The 27,225-nt window shown below is 44.6% G+C and overlaps 1 protein-coding gene across 1 annotated transcript in view; it reads right to left on the bottom strand.

Moving 5' to 3' along the window:
* Positions 1-1,409: 1,409 nt before the first annotated feature.
* The window catches only part of PPWD1 (peptidylprolyl isomerase domain and WD repeat containing 1), a 299,399-nt gene continuing 273,583 nt past the window's right edge, over positions 1,410-27,225 (bottom strand). Inside the window, exon 11 of the mRNA XM_069222759.1 lies at positions 1,410-1,768. Coding sequence (XP_069078860.1) covers positions 1,625-1,768 — 144 coding nt within the window. The 3' untranslated portion in view covers positions 1,410-1,624. The remainder of the gene's footprint in view (positions 1,769-27,225) is intronic.

The following is a 27,225-nucleotide window of genomic DNA, read 5'->3' as shown; positions in this document are numbered from 1 at the left end:
AATCATGGAACAAACTGAAATGGGAGGAGGGTGAGAGGTTAGGAGACAAGTCAGAGCTGGTCAGGAGTGCAAGTGTAGAAGTTAAAACACAACAGAGTGCAGATGGAGTGCTCATTTGTAAACACATTTTAAAAAGTACCATCACAGGTCAGTAGCCAGTGACCAGAAGGAGCACTTGGTCCAGGCTCCAGACGACAGCATGGACGGCAAAGGAGAGAGCAGGAAATGAAAGCACATGACTCGCTGACCAACCAGAAGCATTTAAATTAGAGCAACGTTGGACTAAGTGCAAGTAAGTAAGGAGCAGGTTCTAATTCCCTTTTAACATTTTTTTTTATTCACAAAAGATCTTGCTTGCACACGCATGCAGGCAAAACCTAACAAGGTGAGGATGTAAGCAATGGCAAAAAATGGGCGAATGGGAAAAAGCTTTTTTTTTTTTAAAAGCACAAGAGTGATATGTGAAAAAGAGGCAACAGCCCAGCCATGGGTCCTGTGTTCACTGTGCCACTGAAACCAAGTTACACCCGACATATGAGTCTTAATGAGGGCGAAACTGGTCTTGAGTTGCTTGTGTTCTGGTTCAGGGAGGACCCAGACTGGGCTGTTCGTATTGGAGCAGGGTCAAGGCTGATTTGCATATACTTTGGTCCAAAGTAAGGTGGCATGGTGGGTGGAAAAGAAAGGACTGTGATGTGGCTTGAGTGATTGTCATGGCTGACATTAATGCAAACATTTCATCCATCAACCTTGCCATTGTGGTTGATGTCCTAAGTTCGAAAGGAACACCCAGACGTGGGTCCTGTGCTCACTGTGCCACTAAAAACAAGCTATCCCAGAATGATGAGCCTTAATCTGGGCGAAACTTGTCTTGGGTCACTTGTGTTTCGGTCTATGGAAGACCTGGGCTGAAAGTTTGGACTGTTCCTACTGGAGCAGGGTCAAGACTGACTTGCTTATGGCTGGCTTCGAACTGAGATTGCTTGGTGGACAAACAACAATGGACTGGGATGTGGTGCCGAGCGAATGCACAGTGGTTGAGATTAATTCAAGCTTTACATCCATAACCTTGTTGCAGAAAAGTAGGGTGTTACGATGTGGAGATGTTAGCCACTGGCTCATTAGATAGGATGACAATGCCACACCCTTTTTGCCAAATAGCCTCTACAAAGATGTGGCCCTTGTGGGCTAGATAGTTTACAGTTATTTGGGCATTGGCAGATATTACATTTTGACAACACTGCAGCCCAAAAAGGAAACCTTGTTAAACATGATGCTTGCTTCCAGAAGAAGCAGACCTACATGAAGCTACTTTCTTCCTTCGCCTATACTATGTCAGAAACATGAATGTTAATTATACTGAATTAGGGACTTAATGCATTAGGGACATAATAAACAGTACATCAATATACAGGTTTAAGGTTTTATTTCTTAATTTACAAATTATTAAACAAAATCACTTGATATTTGCATGGCATGAACAACAGAAGACTTGGTGTAGTAGTTGGTGCAGACCTGTAGCTTTCCTGAGCAGAGCGCGTAAATGAAAAACACATAAAAAACTTTAGAATGGATCTAAAATTCAACATTAAAGATATATCAAAATTTATAAAATTCTCTTTAATTATTTCACAGTGATACTAATTATGCTAATGTCTTCGTACGGTTTGTCAGTTTTGGGGTTGACTTTCACATTGGAGATCCGCTGAACGACTTCCATCCCTTTCGTCACTCGTCCAAACACTGTATGTTTGTTGTCTAGCCATGGCTGTTTGATGAAAAAGAAAAAGAAAAAGGAAAACCATCTTACAATTTAAAAATCTTAATACACAGATCTATTTTTTTTAATTGTAATTTTAAACAGAATGCAAGGGAGATGGTCTAAATGTATGTAACAGAATTAAAATATTGCTTGATTTAACTCCATAGCAGTCACTGGTTGACTGGTATTTGCATTCTAAACATTTGGACACTTATACATTTTGGAATCTTTTCAGTATATGTTTGGTACATATTTAGAATAAAAATGATTTGTTAGTAATGAAATCTGTTGACAATTCTACAAGTGTAGGCCCACACACACACTTATGACCTAGAAATGAAGGACAACTTCTCAAATCCAGGGTATTATGGGCAGGTGTGATAAACGCTGTTAGGCGCTACCCATTGAAAAACAAACCTTATTGTTTCACATAACCTCTCACCAGCTATGCTAACCTAATAAAATGTTGTAGCAACATTTGCAATCTTATTTAATTGCTTACAAAAATCAAAGAAGGTTAAAGAAAGCAAAAAAGTGGATCTGAATAAGCAAACAGATTTTGGGGAAAATTCAAAGAAGCTCTAATATATTACCAGGTTACTATGCAGAGGCTTCATAAAGGAGCTTTTCTCTCAACACCACTACGCAATTCCCACAAGGTTTATAATAGGATCCTAGAACCATCAAGTTATCACACTTGCAGATTAAGGCCCACTCTCACACCTGTCCTCGGTCTTATGCTGCTGGCATGTATAGGCCAAAATAATAGCGCAATGGCAGAAGTAGGATTGCTCCCACTACTCGCATGTTTCACATCGAAAGCCGAGAGGACTTTCTTGAGGGCAATTCAGCTATCAGTATAAGCTATGTAAAATTTAACTATCCTTTATTGTGTTTGCGATTACAAACTGCAGTAAAAAAACATACAATCTTGAGAATACGCCACAACAAGAAACGGAGAGAGGAGAGTCAACAACATGCTTGTGAGGACAGTGCCGTAGAAGAAAACAGTAAATGATACACACAACTCCACGACATGATAGCAGGCATTGACGCTTCTTCGTACTGGCAAGATCGTTTTCCAAAATTGCCACTCTGTTCCAATCACAGATGATAACTTGGAAGCTTTCCAAGAAATTACTGATGTTGTTACAAAGAAGCTTGATAAAAAAAAGCCACTTTTCACAGTAGTTCAGACGTGAATGCACTCCAACTTTCCAACCAAAGCAACCGGGTAGAACCATCATTCCTCTAAAGCCTTGTCTACCAGAATCGGTCAGGGATACTTTTCTGATTCCCTAGTTTGCTATCTCTATGAAGAAACATCTTACTACAAAAAACTACAGAATATGACCCAAATTCCTAAAGGAAAACCTACCTAAACATTCCCTGGTACAAGAAGCAACTAGTAGTAGTACTATGCACTAGGCTCTACATGCCAAGCTCCACCAGTTAAAGGAAGCAGAAGAATGGACTGACTTCATAAAAGAAGGTATTCTGAACATCAGCTTTCACAGTGAGCTGGACTGCTGTACTGTCCTGGAGGAACCTGCTTTGTGGTATTCTATGCAACAAATGTGGCGTTCTTGTCAAAAGCAAAACAAAGGTTTTTCAAGAAATTAGGAAGTGGGGCATTGCATGAGAGAACACAATTGGCTTATCTAGACACTGTTTAAATGAAACTCATTTCCCGGGTGCATGTCACTGCGTTATTTCCTGACAGAGCGAAAGATTCTGGACCTTGCTTCATAGGCTCTCCTCTTTTTGTCTGGCATGCAGAGGATAAAAAAAAACATGTTGCAAGCTGAGACCCATGAAATAGGATTTTTCTAAGGGTCAGATTAAGGAGTATCGAAGTGGCAGGCAACATGTTTTTTAATCCTACTGCCGAAAACTGCTGGAAAGCAAACAACACTTGGTCACCTCTCTAATCATCTTCTGGCTTGGCAGAAAGTAACAAGCAACAGGTATGCACTAGGTTTTGCGTAATTTTTTAAAAAACATTTTTGATGACAGCTTATAGGGTACCTGAGATGGCCAATTTTTGCATGAGGTACTTGAGAGAACCAAAGTGTAATGATTTGAGGATAGCACAAACTAGTTTGAAGATGCTTCTTGATTCAATTGCGAGCCATTTAAGGGTGACTAGTATAGGCGAGATATGGTCAAATCTTCTGCTGCCAGCTACTTAACTGGCTACTTACTTGCTGCATGCAGAACAACTTTTCAAAGGGCTACTTGGATGTCGGGCAGGCCAGTGTATAGTGAGTTGCTGTAGAACTAAAGATTGTATCACTGCTTGGAGGTCCTCTTCAGTGGTGCAGTATTTCTTTGATCAAACTCAGCTGAAACTGTACGCTTTTTACCACTGCATTGAGAGCTTGAAGGTTTAGATTTTTGTGAAACACATGGATTTTGTTCTGTTGATTGTAGAGATTTAGCCAGACTTGAAGAATTTTAATACTGGATGGGTTTTCAGGCAGGAAATGTCTATCAGGTTGAGTCCTCAGACTGTGACAGACCTCCACGACTGAATGACTGAAGATAATTGGCCCATGTCTTCCACAGAAAGAAATTCTCAAACCGAGCTATGTGTCAGCAGAAAAATAGAGTTAGATATTCATTTTTTATTAGACAAGCTCAGAGGTTAAATGTAGAAGAGGAAAAGGGTAGGGGCGAGGATGGAGCTCTGTACTTCCTTGCTGGAGGTGAAAGGGTGACACAGAGCCAGAGTTTTATTTGTTGGATTCTATTTTGAAGATACAAGTAGAACCAGGTGAGTACTGACTTGTCACCACGTTCTTCAACTAGTATAAGGAGGGTGGGATGGTTAACCAAGTCAATCACTGCTAACAGAACAAGCAGTATAAAAAGACAGGATCTATCTTTATCCAGAATCTGGAAAGTGTTGTCCACTATTTGAAGTGTATCTGCTTCTGTGGGTACAAAATTACACCTCCTGGATCTCTGCCCTAGATTGCACCAAAAGGGCTGAATAATTTTCCTCTACTTCCTAATAAGGAAAAGCAGACCGCTCCAAGAATTCTGGCATATCCTAGACCTCAAGACTACAGCAAAACATGTATAAAGAGGTTTAGGCTGTTAACCTATACCAAAAGCTCCCTTTATCTACAATACTGGGACTGGATATGTGCAAAGGACCTAAAAGATAAATATTTTTAGGTTCTCCTATTCACACTACACAGACAGTTCTCAAGATTCAGAAGTGGAAACAAACATTACCAATGCAGAGTGATTCCCTTCAATCTGAAACCAGCCCCATAGTCCTATCACAATGCCTGGCTGCCACTGCAGTGTCTTCTTCACAAGGTAATATTTGTTTGCCCCCCCAACTTTACTATTTCCTCCTCAAGGTACTCTTGCACTAAAAAATATTTCAGGATTTAAAAGTAACAAAAGATCTACAGAATCAGGGTCACCATGACAATGAAGACAACTTAACTCGTATTACCACCCAATGTGCTCAACATTTAGGAGCGGTGCTAAATTACACAGGGTCTCCCCAGGAATGTTTGGAGGATCATTAGTGCCAGAAAGCATGGCTAAAACTGCACTAGCTCGGCCACAGTGCAATGCCTAGTCTGGTGGTATTAAAAGATCATACTGCAAGGGTGGCCTACCATCTATCACCCAGAAACCAAAATAAGCTCCTTTTGGAGGTTTGAGATTCCCATATAGAGTACCTGACAATGCAAGTCAAATTGTCTCCCCAGAATCGAGAGGAAAAGTAAGCTCCTTGCGATTCTAGGTATCCATTGTAGGCAATTGCTCTGCGTTCATAAGCAATGTAATCTCTTCCATAACGAATATTTTTAAAGTAACATGATTTCAAATAAATCATTTTAAACCGGAGAACATTAGGGGGTAGCACTTGCAAGTATTAAAATAATCCTGTCAATCAAATTTAATACGTAATGGCCATCTGGCTGACAACACCACTATGCTTTGAAAATAAAAATAAAATAAACGTTCCTCTTACACTTAAAACTGAAAAAACATACCAACACAAAGCCTGTCGTTTTAGTAACAGTGGCAACTGTGTCATGCCAAAATGCTTAGCAGAGGTGAGGAAACTTTTTCAATGTTCCAGTAAGAAACAACCAAAATAGGATGGTTTAATGAGAAGGGCTATTTGAGACCTGTCAGAATTCACACACACCAGCGAACCCCACAAACAGCTGATCGTCCACCTGGTGTTCTCTGGTATGACCGAAGTAAAAGCAAAAAGCTTGTGTCCACAGGACCAGTCTGTCTGGGAAGGTGGTGGTACATGGTGGGTGAACTTAGAGACCCAGAAGCTCCCTGACTCGTGACGCAGATGTGATGGTGACAAGGAACACTGTCTTGAGGGAGAAAAACCGCAAAGGGTAGCTGTAAAAGGGCTCAAAGAGTGCAAATCAAGTATGTGAGGATCAAATTAAGGTACCATTGTGGCATGACAAAAGTAGAGAAGAAGAAACACGTTTTGTAGGCCTTTAAAACAGAAAATAATGAATCATAACTAGTGATTTGATGAGGACAGATCTGGCAACTGTTGAAAGGCTGAAACATACCCTTTTACGTGCCCAAAGCTGTGGCAGGCAAAGGGCAACAAAACGACAGATAACTTGATCTGGTGTGGGGTGTCAATCTGGCATGTTCGTCATGAAACCACAAATTTATCCCATTGACAGCTGTAACAGTTTTTGTTGCGGGATGTTTAGCTGCCAACATGATATCAACCATTTCCAGAGGAAGGGTGAAGGTGTTCAGCTGTCACTTCTCCGTTTCCAAGCATGAAGATGGAGATTGCAACAGCAGGTCCTCTTGGAGGGGCAGCCTGATCGGATGACAGATGCTCAAGTCTAGGAGCTCTGGATACCATACTCTCTTTGCCTAGTCCCGGACTTGGGCTATTCAGTCCTGATCATCTTCAGAACTCTGGGCAAAACAGGTATCAATGGGAAGGCATACAGGAGTCCAGAGTTCCACCCTAGGTGGAACATCTCCTAGCAAGCTAGGTATAACTTATCTCCTAGTGAGAGATGGCTAGGAAACGCCAATGCGCAGAACTACTGACTTTGCGAGTTCTCAGCAGTGGCAACTAGATCGTGCCAGAGTTTTACACAATCTCGGAAGAGACTTTGCGCACCTTGGGGTGTAACTGGCACGCCTGATCCCGTAGGCACTGACTGCTGTGTTAGTCTGTCCTAAAAACAAAAATGGGACCGGACTACAGGAAGTTGGCTCTTTATATAGTTTACAAAAAGAGGTATGCTGTGTAAAGAGTCTAGGTATCCCCTTAGTAGTGGATAGGGCTTTCTTTCAAAATCCCAAAGGCTCCATTTGTGGTTCAGCGGCTTAGGCTAATCAAAGGGGAGTTTTAGACATTTGCTGCATACAGGCAATAAATGACACACACTCAATAAGGAGATCCACATCAATTTAGAAAAATAACATTTTTATATATTTTTTAATACTAAGAACTTGGTTTTTGAGTAAGTACTTTTTAATTTAGCAGTTTTGAAGTGTACAGCAAATACACTTGTATTGACTTTAATGCAGTAATGTTATCCTATTGAAAAAGAAACATACTGCATACGGGTACTTGGCAACAACTTACAGGACTGTTTTTATGGAGTTAAGGCAAGTATGGGCCAAGGGAGCAAGATCCAAGGCAGCACCGAGAGGTCACCATGGTCGGCTCTGGGGTATTCTGGTGCAGAGATGCTATTCAGTGTTGGGTGCCCTAATGTTATCCTATAGGAAAGAAACATATACTGCATATGGCTACTTGGCAACGACTTACAGGACTGTTCTTCTGGAGTTAATGTAAGTATGGGGGCAAGGTCCAAGGCAGCACCAACAGGTCACTTTGGAGGCACTGGAGTGTCGGGTAAAGAGGTGCTGTACAGCGTCAGGTGCCTCATTCACTTTAATGGAAAACGGTCCTGAGGAAAAGAGGGTGAAAGTTGGGACTGGGTGACCAGTCCTGCTGAAACCAAAGCGGGGCTCAGGTCTCAAGGGTCTTAGGCACACAGGGCTGCACATTGGTCCACAGCAATTCAGGCTGGGGGGCACGTGTGCAGTGGTGGTTTGTCTGGTGGGGTTGCGTCTTAAAGACTCCTCATGTTTCTTGGTTCCTGCAAACAAGAGGCTGCAGGAGGCGACTGGGGAACCAATCTGGCCAAACATAAGGTGGGGTTCAGCTTTGGAGGGTCTCAGGACCTCGTTGGCACTGTTGGCCCACCTCAACGCGTGCTGCAGGGCTTTGGTGTAGTGGTGCATTTTGGTGCTGGGTTTTCCACAGTCTGGGGCTCTCTCAGTTCCTCTTGGGTGCCTGCAGGGGAGAGGCTTAGCTACTCCATGGGAGATGCTGGTGGCTCTTGGAAGTGCTGGCAGTACTTTTGGAGGCAGAGCAGGATGATTCAACGTTGGCGCAATTGTCGAGGACAGCAGGCAAGTCAGCCGGCAGGGTTGGGGCCAAGTCAGTTCTTGCTTTTCGCAACTCTTCGGTGTCCTCAGTCTTCTTAGGTCAGCAGAATCTGCTTTCCTTCTACCAGAAGCTCCCATAAATACTAGGTTTAGGGGCATCATAGGGAGTGAAGGGTAGGAGCCAATGTACCCTTGGGGTCACTACACCTGCTATAGGACAACTTTCTGTGGAGTGTGGGCATAACCCTATCCCAGAGTTCTTATTCTACCATCACCAAGATGGCAGGATTTTCCTAAAGAGGGGTACATCAGGCAGCTCACCTTAGGAGTGTGTCTGACATGGGTGTATTCCACGCCTCCTAGCATAGCTAGTTTCCCAACTGACCATGTGCCAAATGGGCCTCATTGCAAGGGGTGGCATCCTGTAGGTCCTGGGATTCCAGGGTCACATATCAAAGGTGCAGGAACTTTGATGTTCCTGGCCTTGGTATGCTAAATCACTAGTTGTCCTGCTGAAGGAAGTGTGAACACTTACCTCTGGAGCAGGCATTGTTTCTGGCCTCCAAGAGCACGGGCTCTCACTTGCAGGTGGTCAAAAACCTGTCTGTGGTGGAAGGCTGGACTGTAGCAGTGAGCTACCACACTAGAGGACTAATAGGTTTCAGGGGGTACTTCTAAGGTACTCTCTGGGTGCATGTATTAATAAACCCATCAATGGAACAAATCTATCAGTGGAATCAGTGTGGGTTTATTAATACAAGGTGTTTGATTCCAAACACACAGGTTTCAGTGAAGCCATTATGTAGATGGCAAACTCGTTTTGACAAGTGCCCAGTACAAGATGGTTTCCCTGTTCACTTGTAAGGTCTGGGGAAAAGAGGCTGACATCACAGAGGCATATCTGCTCATGCAGATATGTCCATGCATGCATAATACACCCTACCTTAGAGCTGTGAGTCCTGCTGTAGAGGTGACCTACATATATTCCAAGCAGTGTTTGCAGTCGTGTTTTCACTTTTGTCTGCACCACGTCATGCAGCCTGAAATGGCAGTCTGCATGAGGGTGGTGAGGGGTCCCTTAGGGTGGTACAATACATGCTGCAGCCCTTAGGGACCTTCCGTAGTACCCATGACCTAGGGACCAGGGGTACCATTTACTAATGTTATTGCCAATTGGGGAACAAACAGACGAGACCTTGGTCACTATGTCTCATAATGCATGCATATACCTGCCTAAGAGACAACTAGAGTTAACTGAGCAGAGAGTCATGTTGGCAGAGGATTACATCCTTTCCCCAGAAGCCTCCAACAGTTTAGATTCTCTGTCCAGAGGTGCACTGAGAAAAGAGTTATGTTTTGACCTGCTTGTGAAAGTTTGCACCACAAGACTCTCTGGAGTAGGGTGCTGAAGGATTAAAGATGAGTCCCTCAGGGCAGGTCTGTGCTGTCTAGCAATCTGCCTGTTCACAAGCAGGCAAGATCCAGTCCCTGTCCATTAAGGCAGTGTTTCCCAAACCCTGGGTTGCGAAAGTCCAAGGAATAAACGAAGGTGACTTTGAATTCTGTGTTTATCTTGTCACATTTGCTGTTCTTTAAAGACAGATGTCAAATATAAGGCTATGCCTCCTGACAAATTGGTGCTTTTAATTTGTTAACATGGGGATTAGAATTTATAAATTCCTCTTTTTCTGAAGTTGGAGAAAGAAAAGTAAAACGAATTATATGCTGTAGGAAGTTGGCTCTGTATGTGCTATTTCAAAGTAAGGAAGAGCATGCACAGAGTCCAAGGGTTCCCCTTAGAGGTAAAATAGTGGTAAAAAGAGATAATACTAATGCTCTATTTTGTGGTAGTGTGGTCGAGCAGTAGGCTTATCCAAGGAGTAGTGTTAAGCATTTGTTGTACATACACATAGACAATAAATGAGGTACACACACTCAGAGACAAATCCAGCCAATAGGTTTTTGTATAGAAAAATATCTTTTCTTAGTTTATTTTAAGAACCACAGGTTCAAATTCTACATGTAATATCTCATTCGAAAGGTATTGCAGGTAAGTACTTTAGGAACTTCAAATCATCAAAATTGCATGTATACTTTTCAAGTTATTCACAAATAGCGGTTTTAAAAGTGGACACTTAGTGCAATTTTCACAGTTCCTAGGGGAGGTAAGTATTTGTTAGGTTAACCAGGTAAGTAAGACACTTACAGGGCTCAGTTCTTGGTCCAAGGTAGCCCACCGTTGGGGGTTCAGAGCAACCCCAAAGTCACCACACCAGCAGCTCAGGGCCGGTCAGGTGCAGAGTTCAAAGTGGTGCCCAAAACACATAGGCTATAATGGAGAGAAGGGGGTGCCCCGGTTCCGGTCTGCTTGCAGGTAAGTACCCGCGTCTTCGGAGGGCAGACCAGGGGGGTTTTGTAGGGCACCGGGGGGGACACAAGCCCACACAGAAATTTCACCCTCAGCGGCGCGGGGGCGGCCGGGTGCAGTGTAGAAACAAGCGTCGGGTTCGCAATGTTAGTCTATGAGAGATCTCGGGATCTCTTCAGCGCTGCAGGCAGGCAAGGGGGGGATTCCTCGGGGAAACCTCCACTTGGGCAAGGGAGAGGGACTCCTGGGGGTCACTTCTCCAGTGAAAGTCCGGTCCTTCAGGTCCTGGGGGCTGCGGGTGCAGGGTCTCTCCCAGGCGTCGGGACTTTAGGTTCAAAGAGTCGCGGTCAGGGGAAGCCTCGGGATTCCCTCTGCAGGCGGCGCTGTGGGGGCTCAGGGGGGACAGGTTTTGGTACTCACAGTATCAGAGTAGTCCTGGGGTCCCTCCTGAGGTGTCGGTTCTCCACCAGCCGAGTCGGGGTCGCCGGGTGCAGTGTTGCAAGTCTCACGCTTCTTGCGGGGAGCTTGCAGGGTTCTTTAAAGCTGCTGGAAACAAAGTTGCAGCTTTTCTTGGAGCAGGTCCGCTGTCCTCGGGAGTTTCTTGTCTTTTCGAAGCAGGGGCAGTCCTCAGAGGATGTCGAGGTCGCTGGTCCCTTTGGAAGGCGTCGCTGGAGCAGGATCTTTGGAAGGCAGGAGACAGGCCGGTGAGTTTCTGGAGCCAAGGCAGTTGTCGTCTTCTGGTCTTCCTCTGCAGGGGTTTTCAGCTAGGCAGTCCTTCTTCTTGTAGTTGCAGGAATCTAATTTTCTAGGGTTCAGGGTAGCCCTTAAATACTAAATTTAAGGGCGTGTTTAGGTCTGGGGGGTTAGTAGCCAATGGCTACTAGCCCTGAGGGTGGGTACACCCTCTTTGTGCCTCCTCCCAAGGGGAGGGGGTCACAATCCTAACCCTATTGGGGGAATCCTCCATCTGCAAGATGGAGGATTTCTAAAAGTTAGAGTCACCTCAGCTCAGGACACCTTAGGGGCTGTCCTGACTGGCCAGTGACTCCTCCTTGTTATTCTCATTATTTTCTCCGGCCTTGCCACCAAAAGTGGGGCCTGGCCGGAGGGGGCGGGCAACTCCACTAGCTGGAGTGTCCTGCTGGGTTGGCACAAAGGAGGTGAGCCTTTGAGGCTCACCGCCAGGTGTGACAATTCCTGCCTGGGGGAGGTGTTAGCATCTCCACCCAGTGCAGGCTTTGTTACTGGCCTCAGAGTGACAAAGGCACTCTCCCCATGGGGCCAGCAACATGTCTCGGTTTGTGGCAGGCTGCTAAAACTAGTCAGCCTACACAGATAGTCGGTTAAGTTTCAGGGGGCACCTCTAAGGTGCCCTCTGGGGTGTATTTTACAATAAAATGTACACTGGCATCAGTGTGCATTTATTGTGCTGAGAAGTTTGATACCAAACTTCCCAGTTTTCAGTGTAGCCATTATGGTGCTGTGGAGTTCGTGTTTGACAGACTCCCAGACCATATACTCTTATGGCTACCCTGCACTTACAATGTCTAAGGTTTTGTTTAGACACTGTAGGGGTACCATGCTCATGCACTGGTACCCTCACCTATGGTATAGTGCACCCTGCCTTAGGGCTGTAAGGCCTGCTAGAGGGGTGTCTTACCTATACTGCATAGGCAGTGAGAGGCTGGCATGGCACCCTGAGGGGAGTGCCATGTCGACTTACTCGTTTTGTCCTCACTAGCACACACAAGCTGGCAAGCAGTGTGTCTGTGCTGAGTGAGAGGTCTCCAGGGTGGCATAAGACATGCTGCAGCCCTTAGAGACCTTCCTTGGCATCAGGGCCCTTGGTACTAGAAGTACCAGTTACAAGGGACTTATCTGGATGCCAGGGTCTGCCAATTGTGGATACAAAAGTACAGGTTAGGGAAAGAACACTGGTGCTGGGGCCTGGTTAGCAGGCCTCAGCACACTTTCAATTGTAAACATAGCATCAGCAAAGGCAAAAAGTCAGGGGGCAACCATGCCAAGGAGGCATTTCCTTACATATGCTAATCTTGCTGAGGTTCAGTGAGTGAAAGGAAAGGCAATGAGATGTCATTTTTTGTAACACACAAGACTGAAATACCTAGAAATGTACTGTGAACATTTGAAAAGCAAAATGAAGCACTTTTTGCGATTTGGAAGTATGAAGGAAATAAATTAGGATCAAACTAAATCAAGACACTTAACTTGGTGATGCACAAATGACAAATATTCAGACACCCAGTTTCCACATACCATTTGCGTGGAATACAGTTTTTATCAGTAACACTATATGCCTGTGCCAAATTTAGTGTCCATTTTAATGGAAAATATGCTGTCTGTAAATGACAGTGCGTTACCACACAATGCTTTAGCTACATTAAAAAATTAACAGCCTCATGTCCGTTAAAGCTGTGTGGGTCGCGAAAGGTTATCATTCTAAACATTTTGTTGTGCTTACAAAAAGTTCAAAAAGCAATGCATTAAGGTATCCATCACTGTCTGCAAAAGGTGAAGGACCATTGTGAAGACATCTGTTTTCACCTTGACCGAAGGCAGATCAAGGACTTCCACAGCTCTCCAAAATAACCAAAGCAACAGGCGCGGATTGCTCTGTAGAAGGGCCAGGTGGAGAGTTGATGCCAGTGTCAGGGGATGGGTCTAACCTACTGGCATCTTGTAAATCTAGAAAAATAATTTCCTCTTCAAAGAGCTTGGACTCATGATCGCCCTCATCATATGGCTCTGGATCACAGAAGCGTAGTGGTAGTGTATCATCTGAGTCTGAATATGGTTGTGTGGGTTGTATCTGAGGTTGAGTTTGGAGCAACTTTAGTTGAGGGTTCAGAGTTGCAGGACAATCTAATCTTTCTCTGGCAATGATGCCAGCACTCACGCACAGGGAACAGTTAAGGATCTAGGTACCAGGTGATGTTGGGATAGGCGTTAGCCCTGGAACAGGAACAGATGGGGGAAGGATGTGTCAGCAGTGAACTGACTGGAGGTCTCCTCAGATTCTTGGGGCCCCATAGGTATGCCACGCGGAACTGCCATGGTGCAGACTATGCAATACATGTCCTCTTTGAAGGCTTGACCTGTTACGGCATCGCCCATGGACTCTGGAATTTAGGTTGGATTGGACGAGTTCGGGGGGGAATAAATCCACATGAGAGACTGAGATCAGAAGGCACGCTGACATCTGCGTGACTTCCCTTGACAAGTTTGGCATGAAGCAGGGGAGCCACGTTTCAACTTCTTGGACTTCAACTTACATGACAACTTGGAGTGGGGGGGAAGAGAACGTGTCTGAAAGCGTGACCACCGGTTACTTCCTTTAGGACAGTATTTAGCAACGTAGAGCTTAAGTGATAGAAAACAAGGGAGCAAGTGCTAGATGTGTCAAAAAGCATAGAAAGAAAGCAAATGACGTCGGTGCTCAGGGGTGGTGGATATATGTGGCTTGATGTCACTTACAGGGCAGGACTGAGTTGACAGGGAGCCACATGACACAGCCTACTAGTTTGTGAGGGACTTGTTGAGAAAAATCTTACGATCCAGTCTGGCACCTGAAGGTATTCACATGGTGAGGAATTTGCAGACAGAAGTACCAATCAGATGTGCCCTCAAGAAAGAGAGCATGTTGATAACACTGTTCTTGCCCTGCTTGTAAGATGCATGCTGTCCGTGTGAAAGATCTGTTCTCCATTCAGAAAGTGATATGAGACGCTGCTCACGCCCCATTTAGCTAGGGTCAACTTGGACGTTTCTGTGTACGTCTTAGCATAGTTGGATACATTCAATGAGAGAGACCAAAGACATTTCCATGTGGGAACACCCTATTTAATTTCAGATAAAATAGGTTCATGAATTGCTTTCTTACTGATTACATTCCTACTACTCAGGGGCAGTATAATCAATTTCTTTGAGGGTGTGAGGACCCCTCACTGTGGATCTATGGGCTATAAGCCACCATCATCAATGCAATGGAACACCACCTTGTTTACAATAAAACACCCTTACAGCAGGTTTCTGAAGACAGACATCTATATATCTTGTTAGTAATGTAAATATATTTGAGATGTACAAGGTGTTGCCCTCCTTCACAGTGTGCAGGGCCATTCGAGGTACAGACGGCTATTTTATGTTTTCTGCCTATTTTCTACTCAAGTACTCAATTTTCTTTTTAAAATCTTGCTGCTGCTGTTTGTGCCATAATGATCGTGCAGGAAAGTATACAAAAAAGTGATGGCTGGAATGCTTGAATTATTGTCGGCCGCTGGTAATTACTCGGGCCACATCCCAGTCCATTGTTATTTTGCACACCACAACATGGACCCAGCTGTGTCTAATTAGGTCTTGCCCCCCACCCCCCCCCCCCCCCCTCCAATGGGAACAGTGCAGCCCGAAATGCCAGGCCCCAGAACACAAGTAACCCAAAGTCAGTTTCACTGAAACGCAGCTATTCATGTCTCATTCAGTGTGCACTGTGTAGGTCCGAGCAACTGGAAGAGGGACATCTTAATCTGGGCTTATCACACCTTTCCCTCAAACAACTCTCTTATTTCTTGCCTACTTTATTGTTGTTAATGATGTGATGAAAACTGTCCAGTGACCTAGGCTGTGAATCTCATGCATCTGTAAGTCAACCCTTTTCTGCCTAGGGTGGCTATGGATTAAGGTGCAACACCGGTAAGAATGTGAAAAGAGGCACCAATCGTCTCTATGAGCGATTACCATGTAAGGAATAATAATGTATTAAGAGTGTGTATATTAGACGACTCCCTCCCCCCCTCACTCCCTCCCTTCTATCTTTCTATGGCCGCCTTTTAATTATCAACTGCATCTCTTAATAACTTAATAACTGCTTCTGTAGTAACAGCATGCTTATTCAGATTGCTAGTGGTTTTGAAAAATGTTGCCACCTGAAGCCTGCAAAATAACGCAGTGAGATAAATGCTTGCAGCTAGCAGATGCAAGACACTGACTAGTTTGAATCTCAACACAACCAAATTATCCTGTCTAATTGGTACCCTTACATTTCTTAATAGTAACATCAGATATTACCTGTCCTTAAAGAACAGCAGAACCTGTATCAATGTAAAACATTTAAATGCCTTCATTCTGCAATCATGAGCAGCCTTTACTCTGTTCACTAGCAAGGAGGACAGATGTTGATGTACAGATGAGACAATTATATGTAAAGAGGTGAATTGATGATGCCATCATAAGCCCAGGTACCAGGGGCTCATGATGCAAAACCCCACCTGGGAGCACTAAGAAAGTATATTTGGCATTTACGTATTTTAGCTATGAAAATGTACAAGAAAGTACAAACTCTGTCCAATACGTGCAAACCACTAAGGACTTCAGTGTCATTTGTCTTGGCTGCAAACTGGTAGTGAAGTATAGTTGGTAAAAATAAACAGGTCTTAGTTGATCAGCCTGGCGTGTCACAAGTGATGGAGGTTGTTCTGAGTGGCAGTCCTGTGGAGCGCTCTGAAATGTGAACCAGAAGACCAGCACTGAAGTAGATAACAATTCAAGCTAGCACTGAGAAATAACATGTGTGGTGGAGGCACATGCAACAAGAGAAGTATTGTCAAGGATGAACTGGTGGAGCATTGTATAAAACTTGCAGCAGTTTTTCGAAGAACATCTGCATCACAGCAATGAAGCAACAGAATTGAATGTTGGATAATCTAAGCAGGCACCTGCTAGAGCAGAACAGCATGAATGGGTGTTGAACTACGAACATCTCTCATTGCAGGATCATCCAAGCACCAAACGTTTAACCGCAGGAGAAAATTCAATGTCTCAATTACGCATCCAGGTAACCAGAACTACAATTCCTGGGGGGAATATATTTCTCATAAGCCTATCATAAGTATTTCTTTATGCATTTCCTCTGCTTCTGAATGTGGTCCCTAAGTTCAAGCATGACCATTCAAATATCTTCATAGCTCATGACTGGAAATGTCGAAGGTACTACACAGTCATTCTGAAGTTGTGAATTAATTTGCACAAGTAGAGTCAGTCTGAGATGAAAGGGAGACAGAACCTTTGGCAGAAACGTTTTTTCCCTGTAATACTACTTTACTGTTAGGTTATAGCCACTAAGAATTCAACATCCCATGAGAGGAATAGCAGGGGACAGGAATGCATTGGCTCAGAAGGGGGATCCAGGTGTCTGGTGAGGTCTATGTTTAAGCTCCACTGAGAGACTGGTAGAACCCTTGGGGGGAATGACTCCAACAAAGATGACATCGCTCACACCATGGCCTCCATCCACTCCGGATCCCCAGCGGACCCCTGACCTCACCACATTTTCAACAAGGCAAGCACCATCATCGCTCCCCACGTCTGCAACACCATCAACAGCTCCTTCGAATCAGCCACCTTCCCAGAAAACTGGAAACACGCAGAAGTCAACGCACTACTGAAGAAGCCAAAGGCTGACCCGGATGACCCGAAGAACTATCGGCTGATCTCCCTCCTCCCTTTCCCGGCAAAGGTCATCGAAAAAGTCGTCAACACCCAACTCTCCCGTTTCCTAGAAGACAGCAAGGCTCTCGACACCTCCCAATCCGGATTCAGAAAAAAATCACAGCACCGAGACCGCACTCATCGCTGCCACTGACGACGTAAGGATCGTGCTAGATAAAGGCGAAACCGCAGCACTCATCGTGCTGGATCTCTTCGCTGCCTTCGACACGGTATGCCATCGCACCCTACGTACACGTCGCTACAACACCGGAATCCGCGATAAAGCCCTCAACTGGATCTCATGATTTCTAACCGGCAGAACCCAGAGAGTCCGCCTTCCACCATTCCAGTCAGAAGCCTCCCGGATCATCTGTGGCGTCCCCCAGGGATCCTCACTCAGCCCAACGCTCTTCAATGTCTACATGACCCCTCTCGCCAACATCGCATGAACACACCACATCAACATACTATCATACGCAGATGAGACACAGCTGATCCTCTCCCCTACGAATGACCCTACTACTGCAAAAAACAACCTCCACAACTGACTTCACGCCATCTCCAGCTGGATGGAATCAAGCCGCCTCAAGCTTAACACCGACAAAACTGAGGTCCTCATTTTCGGCCCCAACCCTTCAGCTTGGAATGACTCCTGGTTGCCCAAATCTCTAGGCACCGCGCCCAAGCACGCAACCTAGGCTTCATCGTGGACCCCACTCTCAACATGACTCAGCAAGTCAACACAGTCTCCTCTTCTTGCTGCAACATTCTCTGCATGCTCCGCAAGATCTTCAAGTGGATCCCCGTTGAGACCAGAAAAAACGTCACCCACGCCCTGGTCAGCAGTACATTGGACTACGGTAACGCCCTCTATGCTGGAACAGACCAACTACAATCTAAGCTACATCCTCGATGTGAATCGACAGCTCTACATGCCACTAACAGATGTCTACTGGGTAAGTAACATTTTCTGTTCTATGGCATGTATGGTTGTAGATACACATGCTTTGCATAGACTGTAAAACAGTCCCTCCAAATAAGTGGTGGCTAGCATGTAGGAGTTGGAGTTGCATGAAAAAGTGTTCGGAGCACTGGTTGGCCAACATAGGCTTGTTGGCATGCTACACTATCTACACAATAGTGTTTAGTAAATGTATGTGGTGTAGACCAAGTAGCAGCTTTACATGTGTCTGCAATTGGGATGTTACCTAGAAAAGCCATAGAAGCATCCTTTTTCCTAGTGGACTGTACTTTAGGGGGGAACAGGTAACTACCATTTAGCTTTAGGATAGCAAGTTTGAATACATTTGACTAGCCACCTGGTTATACCATTTTTTGATATTGGGTTGCGTTTATAAGGCATTGAAAAAGCTACAAAAGTTGTTTAGATATTTCAAGCTGTTTGGTTCTGTCAATACAATACATGAGAGCCCTCAACAGCTAGTGTGTGAAGAGTTCTCTCTGCAACCGAGTCTGGTTATGGGGAAAAAGACTGGTAATTCAACTGAATGGAATTGTGAAGCTACTTTAGGGAGGAACTTAGGGTTTGTTCGGAGACCTACTCGAGCAAAGCGTAATTGGAAGACTGGTTATTCTAACGTTAGAGCCTGGAGCTCAATTACACGTCTTAGGGAAGTGCTAACTACTAAACAAGCCACTTTCCATGAAAGAAAATGTAAAGGGCACGTATGCATAGGCTCAAAAGGCGGACCAGTGAGCCTAGTAAGGACAACATTAAGGTTCCAGGACAGTGCTGAAGGTACCCTGGATGGAATGCCTCTCTTGAGACCTTCCATGAAAGCTTTGACAACCGGAATTCTGAATAAAGAGATGTGTTGTTTGTTTTGGAGGTCAGCAGCTATAGCTTCTAAATGAAGACAAATAGATAAGTATGCGAAGTTTGCTTTTTGTAAATGCATCAAATCATAAACAATGTCTTGGATTGAGGCTTTGAGTGGGTCTATATGTTTAGGTCAACAGTAGCATACAAAACGTTTCCATCTTGCAGCATAACACTGTCTAGTTGTAGGTTTATGTGCATCTTTCAAAATGTCCATGCATTCTGACGGTAGATTTAAGTAACCACACTATGACTTCAAGAGCCATAACGCAAAGCTGAGGGTTTTTGGGTCTGGATTCCGGATCTGTCCTTGATTTTGAGTGAGAAGTTCTGGCATGTTGGGGAGCTTCTTGTGCAGAACTACTGATGGATCCAGAAGATTTGTGAATTAAGCTTGATGTGCTCATGTGGGAGATACAAGGATCATGGTGAGTGAGGTTTGTTTTTTATTTGCAAACTAAAAATGGAATGAGTAGGAGTGGTGGAAAAGTGTAAGCAACTATCCCTGACCAATTCGTCCATAGAGCATTGCCCTTGCACTGGCGAGGGTATCTGGACGCGAAGTCTTGGCATCTTGTATTTTCTGTGGCGGCGAAGAGGTCTATTTAGGGTGTTCCCCACTATTGAAAGTGCTGGTGAAGGAATTGTGGTGAAGTTACCATTCGTGAACTTGGTGCTGCATCTTGCTGAGGTCTGCAAACTGGTTATCCATGCCTGGGAGATACACTGCCACTAAATGAATTTGGTGATTTGCCCATTTCCATATTGTCTGAGCACGATGGGACAACGAGAAGAATCCTCCCCCCATCCCCCACCAACCGTTTCTGCAGATAATATATGGTTGTCATGTTGTCTGTACAGACTAGAACCACTTTGTGGGAGAGTTGTGGCAGAAAAGCCTTCATTACTAGGAAACCTGCTTGCAGCTCCAAGTAATTGATATGTGAAGTTTGTTGAATGCGATCCCATAGACCTTGTATTGCGAGGTTGTTAAGGTGATCTCCCCAACCTGTCTGTGATGCATCTGTAGGCAAAGTAATCTGAGGCACAGGGTCCTGAAAGGGCTGACCCTTGGAGTGGTTGGTGGGATTCCACCATTGCAGAGAACAGTGAGTCTGGCAGTCCAACAACACTAGATCTTGGAGGTGACCAACGTGCCTGAGACTGCTGATGAGACAGACAATGCTGTAGGGGACGCATGTGTAGTCTGGCATGAGAAACTATGGCAATGCAAGACGCTGCATCACTGTCCTTACTGTGTAAGTATGGTTTTCCTATAACTGAGAAATAAAAGTTTGTTAAGTTTGAATTTGAGTTTGATTTGGATACGCTAACCCTAGCTGAGTATTGAGAATTGCTCCAAAATAGGGTTGTATCTGCAAAGGTTGGAGATGGGATTTGAGAAAGCTGATTGTGAATCCCAGAGTGTGAAGGAGGTCTACTGTGATCTGGGTGTGGCGCTGATAGTGCTGGAACGTATTGGCTTTGATGAGCCAATCATACAAGTAAGGGAAGACAGGAATGTGTTGATGGCTGAGGTATGCAGCAACTACTGCTAGACATTTTGTGAAGACCCTGGGTACAATTGTTACCCCAAATGGTAAAGCCTTGAACTGATAATGTTTCCCCGCAATGACAAATCTGAGGCATTTGCAGTGTGCTGGATGAATGGGAATATGAAAGTATGCCTTTTCAGATCTAAAGCTGTCAAAGTCGCCTTGCTATAACAGTGAAATTACATTTTGGAGAGTTACCATATGGAAATTCTCAAGATAATGTAGAGGTTTGGTGGTCTGAGATCTAGAATTGGCCTGAGTGACCCGTTCTTCTTTGGTATAAGGAAGTATATGGAGTATACTACTGACCCTTGCTGTGAGAAGGGGACTGATTCTATAGCCCCTTAGAGAAGAAGGGATTGCACCTCTTCGAGTAAGATGTTCTTGTGAGAATTTGTGAAATTGAGATGGAATATTTGGTGGAGTGGAAGTGAGCTCCGGACAATAACCATGTTGGATAACTGAGAGAACCCACTGGTTTGTGGTGATATCGGACTATTGTGGGTACAAATTTTTGAGTCTTCCCCCTACTAGAGAGGTGTGATGTGGTGGATGTAGTCATAGGCGTGCAGTGGAAGTAGATCCTTTGGAGGTGGATGCCTTTCCTCTGCCATTGTTGTTTGCACCTCTGTAGGATCCTCTAAAGCAGTGGTTCCCAACCTTTTCACATCTGGGGACCCCCACTTTATCATTACTGGAACCTGGGGACCCCCACTGAATCATTATTGGAATCCGGGGACCCCTTACTAGGCCATTACTGAAAGCTGGGGACCTAATCTGTTAATTTTAGTTTATTTTCTGAGCAGTCGCGGACCCCCTGAGGAGGCTTCGCGGACCCCCAGGGGTCCCCGGACCACAGGTTGGGAAACACTGCCCTAAAGGAACCTCTATTGTAGAAATGGGAGCTTTGTTTGTTTTGAGAGGTGGAAGGCTCAGTAGAGAATGGGTTGAAGCCTTTCCTGAATTGTGGGCGACTATAATTACCACTTTGTGTGTTTGGAGTAATGCCCCATTGCCTTTGCTGTCTCTGAGTCTTTTTTAAGTTTTTCTATGGTGTTGTCTACTTCTAGGCCAAATAAGTGTTCCCTATCGAATGGTATGTTGAGGACCGCCTGCTGTATTTCCGGCTTAAATCCTGAACACTTAAGCCAAGCAAGCCTACGTATGATGATACTGGTGTTAATACCGCATGTTGCGGTATCTGCGGCATCAGCTGCACACCTAATGGAATTATTAGAGATGGTTTGACCCTCTAAAAAATCTCTCTTGTGCTCTATTACAATGTTCCTCTGAGAGGTACTGGAGGAGATCCTCCATTTCTTCCCAGTGGGCTCTGTCGTATCATGACAAAAGTGCCTGTGAATTGGCGATATGCCAATGATTGGCAGCTTGTGCAGCCACTCTTTTTCCCACTGCATCTAGTTTTTTAATTTCCTTATTGGGGGGGGTGCCATCTCCTGTGGATTGACTATTAGCACGTTTTCATGCTGATGTGAGCCTGCATAAATAGAGGGTCTGTAATTGCTGCATTGTATTTCTTATCCACCCTCTGGGTGATAACCCAAGACTTAAGGCTTCTTTAAAAATAACATTGGCATGTCTAAACATGCCAGGTAACATGGGTTAAAACTGACTCTTTATGTGTGGTAGCCAGGATGTCGAAGAGGAAATCCTCTTCAATAGAGTCAGTGTGCAGCTGGACATTGTGGTATCTGCTTGCTATGACCTTCTGGTACGATGTTGTGTCTTCAGGTGGTGATGGCAGTGCTCAATATAAGTCAGGGTTTTGGCAGGATGGGATCTGGATGGTACGAATCCTATGCATCTATGTCCTGTGCCATGTCGCCAAAACCATTTCTTTGAGGTGGTGGTGAACCCTGTGTTAAAAACTGTGGTTCAATAAGTGGTGTTGGAGATTGGGGAGGTGGTGGAGGCGTAGAAGGAAGCACAGGGCAAGTGTGGTGGAGAAGGCTGAGGTCAAACTGGAGCCCTGTCCTTGGAGACCTTTTGAGGGGAAGGAGCAGTGTCCAAGGCCTCTTCAAAAGTGAGCTTCCTTTTGATTGGAACAAGGGAGGAGGCAATTATTCTAGCCGTTCCTTTTTGAATATGGAGATGGCACTGACAAGCGTCCATTATTTCTAAGACGAGCTCCACTGGTGAAGTAGCTGCGGAGGAATGACTGGAGTCTCTAAGATACAGTCTTATGTTTTTCGGAGTGGAATTCTTGTGTCGAGTTGAAGCTGTAGGCTCTGAAGTGATTGCAGAGGGTTTTCTGCTCGGTGATGAAGAGCTCGGGTCGATGGATCTGCTCGATCCTTAGGCCGCATGGAATGTTGCTGAGCCGAAGGTCGATGCCAAAGACGTCGTGGCTGTTTTCGGTGCAGAGCCAGAGGTCAGGGCATCTGAAGGTGATTTTTAGATCCAACCATGGCCTGAAGACAGTGGTGGTCCGGCGACCTGTTTCTGGGGCTTCTTTAAAGACTTTGTATGGGGAGTATGGGCTGTTCTACTCTCGGGTTGAATGGAGGTGACTGGCTGGCTCTCAATGTCGGATTGGATGTCTGACTCCGAATCTTTGACAGAGGCGGCCTCCTCCTGTTCCAGCCCCTCTTGCACGTGTTCTTCCCCAAAGATATTCAGAGTCTCTCTGGTGTTCTGGATGCCATCTCCAACCTAAGAGCTCTTCGGTCCCAGAGAATCTTCTTGGATCGAAAGGAAGGCTGGCGTCGCAGGTTTGTTTGTTGTGGTCAGGGTAACAAAACAAATTGCACACCAGATGTTGGTCTGTGTGGAGGGATTTGAAGTGGAATAGAGAACAAAAACGAAATTGGGTACACTGCATTAGCCCTGCACAGTCCGGCACCACGTAGAAGATTAGGCGTGAGAATGGGTGCAGACACTCTGAAGGGCGGTAACCCGGCTCCGGGTGTGGTGATTCGGACCAACCGTGAAATATATAGAAAACTCGAGCAAATTACAATACTGTAGCTAAAAGAAAGACGAAGAGAACAGTTTGGAATAGAAGGAAGCCAAGGAAATACCAGAGTGGGAGGAACATACGTCCGAACCAGACGGCGGAGAGGAAAAAAGTCTAATAAATTATGCTAATGCACAGTATCACCGAGAGGATGAGTCACTCAATCTTGTGACTCAAAAAGATTCTTTGAACAAAAACAACCTGTAACACTGCAGACCCAACGCTAGATGGAGGACTTATGCAAAGCATGTGTATCTACAGCTGCACATGCCATTGAACATTTCTGTTCTATATGCATCAAGTGTTTCTACGACAAAAGTAACATCTCCATCCCCATTAGCAAGCAAATATTGTGTGACAGGTTGTTTACAATTTAATGGAATTACCACCGGCTGCAGTTCTACCATATTTTAAAGGGCAAATTCTGAGCTAGAAACACTAAATGGGGAATAATTTTAAGGTTTAAGCTTGAACGACCTATAGACTAAGACAGGTACCTCCTATTTAGCTGAGGAGGATTTTTCCCTACCATGGACGTCTCCATTTAAGAGGTAATTAGGGTACCTTTGACATGCTAGTGCGAGGTACTCAGGAGATCCGAGAAATTTGTACCTGACCAATGTTGGTAGTGACATGTCAAGCGATTCCTATTATGGTAATAAGACCGCATGTCTGGGACGGCAGCACCACCGAGTGTGGGCGCCATTTGGACTTTGTCGGCCTGACTCCTGGCTAGCTGCAGTGCCTCACCCAACCCTAGGAAGGAGGAGGTGATTTGTGGCAACCTAAACCTGACACTCTGACTCCACAGGGAAGTAGTGGAAACAGACCATGCCCCTTTCGATCAGGTACTCAGCGACACACATACCAAGGCAGAACATGAGATGCAAACTGGGGTGCAGAGAAAAGTCTAAAGGTACAGAATTAGTATTACAAGTACCTTTTTTATTCCATCTGCACCATTACCACTATTACCAATTTGTTGTCTGCCACCAGACCGCCCCACCTGGCTCGACTAGTTCCTTCTCAACTGATACACATTTCTTTTTTGTTGACTACAATATTAAGTGTCTATCATTCTCTTTTAAAGCTTAAATAGGTAAGGATTTGTCCAATATTGAGAAGTAAAAGCTGACTTTCTAGACTACTGGTGGTGATTCAGGGGGTTACTCGAGTTTTGAGTTGACACAGGTTGTCACAGATGACAAGCTTCAAAATTTGTATGGTTTGGGCAGCTTCAGAGACACTGATCTAGTTTTCCTCGATGCCTTTCCCTATGTCTTGCCTTCCAAGTAAAATATTTTAGGGATGAAACTCCCTTCATGCCTTAAAGTTTCTCCTCATGTTTAGGTGCAAGTCACTCAGACAACCCTACTAGCCACGTTGGAATGAGCCCTAAAGAAGGATGCTAACAGGCCAGCACATGTCAGTCAGAAAAGAGGTACAGATTTCAATGTTTGTAACCATAGCTGCAGCTTTTTCTCTGGGACTAACCATAAAAGGCTTGATAGCATGCCAAAAGCTACGGCCTGCTCAAAAGTAGATAACACTGTGTGAACAGCTTCATCATTTATAACGAGCAATAGGAATTTTGTATCCGATTAGATTTTATCAAACTATCTGAGGCTACTTTCACACCTATGATTTTAGAGGTATTTCGTTGAGAACATTACAAAAAAAGATTTTTAATCAAATCGGAATGTACCTTCAGTAGAGAAGGTAGACGACTTCTGATGAAAGGTTTCACGGATGCAGGAAACCTAATTTTTGCTCACCCTTTTAGCAAATATAATGGCCACTGAAAATGTTCCCTTCCAAGACTGGTGTTGGAAGTCCAATTAGGTTGACTATAAAAGGACAACATTCAAATCAAATGGAGGAGACCTCCTTCTCAATGGAGAAGAAAGTTGACAAAAGCAAAGAAAAACAGCACTGACTTTCAGGTAATGTGTCCTGTTTAAGCACTGTAAAAAGACTCATCTTTCAATGAGTAATATGGCTTACCCATACTTCAAATCACAGCTGTGTTTAGGCTGTGCCATGCTGACATTATTAGTTTATCAGAAGTCTGCTGCCATTAAAAAAATTACATTTCTAAAAGTAACTTTCTCTCTGTTGACATTTCGATTACGCATAATGCGTCATCTTCATAAATTCCCCTTATTAGATTTAGGGGTGCAGCATAAAACTGCAAGTAAAATAAAGCCTGTCTCTTCTTTAGAGCCAAGCCCTCCTCTTGCTTTGCATCAAATGTGGCTTGCACTGGGCCCACCCCTTCAAAAACTGATTAATGCTGCCCTGATCCAGGGTCAAGCGCTGCAATCTTATTGTTCGTAACAAATTTTAAAGACGTTTTGCAATGAGATATGGCCTGTGTGGCCGCTAAACATATACAGGAGTTTGTTATTCAAATCCCACTTATCAACAATTATAACAAAGTAACTTGCATAGTTTGTTACATACCACTCGCCCCCAATTGCTCTAACACTAAAATGTCCTCCAAAAATTACAAGAATTGTTCCTGGGTTGCAATCGCCCCCGTCGTGTGCCCATAACTCTGTACCTTAGCACCCAGCAGAGATTCCGACAGGAGCCAGAACTATGCCCCTATAGTAGGCCCAACACGTCAGATTGTTTTTGGGGGCAGTCTCTGGCTTGAAACACTGCAACTTCTAGACCCATAGAATGATCCATCTCCTTTTTCCAGACCCCAGCAGATGAAGTGGAATCTGCTTTCCACATTTTGGCAATATCAATTTTGGCTATTGTGAGTCCCAAAAACAGTAACTGACGTTTATGCTGATTCCCGCCAATACACTCTGTGCTATGAAAAAGGATCACCTTAGGTCTAGTGGGATGTCTCAGGAAAGGATCTCTCCAGAAAGGCATCAGCACAGTACAGCTCCACACCGTGAGGAAGAAGGTACCCTCCTCTGCCCTGGCAGAATCACTTATATCCGTACGCCAGAGGCGACGTTGTGTAAAATGGGTTTGAGTGCTAAAGTACAGCTGGTATTTTGTACAGGCCCTGGGGGTGGAGGTGGGGGGTTGGGACGGGACTTTCCAGCTTTTTGAGAATTCAAAGCTGTTTTACTGTCACCCACTGGGCAGCACATATCATTTGGGTTTATTGTGTCCCATTTTACCCCATGTGTAAGCAAGTGCCAGAAAAGCTTAGAGGCTTTATCCTTGGCTGCCTCCAGTAGTTTGGCTGTGATTGGTTTGTCTGACGCTCTCTTAGCAGCCTCAGTTCTTGTTCTATAGCAATTTCTAGCTATTCTTATAGCTCCTCTGTCTCCTGCTCTAACAGCACTTATAAGTTCTGATTTGAGACAACAGTTTGCATCAAACCACTCATTTGATTTCAATTTACAGGCCTCGACACACCTATTTTTAGTGAAAATCCCTCAAATAATACATTGTGGATCTCCAAGAGCCAGCTCGACCTGAGCGGGAGGGTTCAAAAGAGGCCAGGAGTTGTGGAGGCACACATGGTAGGGAGTGTCTGTTGTTATTGGCAGGTCTGTTGAATACATTATTCAGCAGTAATCCTTACCATAACATAAGGCTATATTTAAAATTAGAATGTCCTGAAAGGGGCAAGTAAGTACCTTGACTGAGCTATGGATAGAGGTTTTAACCCAGGTGTAGGAAGTTGGCTCTGTATGTGCTATTTCAAAGTAAGGAATAGCATGCACAGAGTCCAAGGGTTCCCCTTAGAGGTAAGATAGTGGCAAAAAGAGATAATACTAATGCTCTATTTTGTGGTAGTGTGGTCGAGCA

The sequence above is a fragment of the Pleurodeles waltl genome, chromosome 1_1, assembly GCF_031143425.1.
Source record: "Pleurodeles waltl isolate 20211129_DDA chromosome 1_1, aPleWal1.hap1.20221129, whole genome shotgun sequence".
NCBI lineage: Eukaryota > Metazoa > Chordata > Amphibia > Caudata > Salamandridae > Pleurodeles > Pleurodeles waltl.
The sequence above is the reverse complement of the archived record's forward strand: the minus strand, read 5'-3'. Positions and strand labels throughout refer to the sequence as shown.